This window comes from Calidris pugnax, unplaced genomic scaffold (genome assembly GCF_001431845.1).
Source record: "Calidris pugnax isolate Ruff unplaced genomic scaffold, ASM143184v1 scaffold45, whole genome shotgun sequence".
Classification (NCBI taxonomy): domain Eukaryota; kingdom Metazoa; phylum Chordata; class Aves; order Charadriiformes; family Scolopacidae; genus Calidris; species Calidris pugnax.
The window spans coordinates 699,946-700,475 of NW_015090764.1; the positions used below are offsets into that span (position 1 = coordinate 699,946).

Genomic DNA, 530 nt, shown 5'->3' on the forward strand with positions numbered 1-530 from the left:
GGGGGGGCAGAAAAAGGCGGCTAAAAGCGGGACGTCCCACGCTCGGGGGACACCGGCAAAGGGGGAACGGGACCCACCGGCGCCTGGGGGTGACATGGGGGGTGGGTAGGTGGGCAGAGGGCTCTGCCGTCCCCTTAGTTCTCACTGCAGGGCCCCGCAGAAAGGAGAAGAGGAACCCGAGGGAGAGGCACGGCCGGGCGCGGCGGAAAGGCCGCGTTACCTGCTCGGCCGGCGGGGACGGAGGCGGGAAGGGACGGGGGGACCCGGCGGAGCGGGGGCGGCTGGAAGGCGCCAATCGCCTCTAACTTACGCAGCTTCTTCCACATGGCCCGGTGGCAAGCGATGAAGCCCTTGCGCAGGGCCGCGCACACCTCGGCCGGCTCGGCCGAACCGAAGCCCTTCTGCTTCTTGATGAAACCCCACAGGTTCTCCCGGGCGAACTGGGCCGCCTCCCGGCCGCCGTGCCCGTCGCACACGGCGAAGAAGGCCACGGAGCGGCGCGGCCGCCGGCCGGAGCCCGAGCCGGGGGG

At 72.1% G+C, this 530-nt stretch overlaps 1 protein-coding gene across 4 annotated transcripts in view; it reads right to left on the bottom strand.

Moving 5' to 3' along the window:
• Positions 1 to 530, bottom strand: part of PPM1D (protein phosphatase, Mg2+/Mn2+ dependent 1D) — a 33,578-nt gene that overhangs the window by 25,076 nt on the left and 7,972 nt on the right. The window contains exon 1 of one of the 4 annotated variants that reach the window (XM_014960650.1): positions 311 to 524. The exons of the other annotated variants lie outside the window; for them this stretch is intronic. Within the exon in view, the coding sequence (XP_014816136.1) occupies positions 311 to 326 (16 nt within the window). The 5' untranslated portion in view covers positions 327 to 524. Of the gene's footprint in view, positions 1 to 310; positions 525 to 530 lie in introns of those variants that run through there. 4 annotated transcript variants of the gene reach the window in all.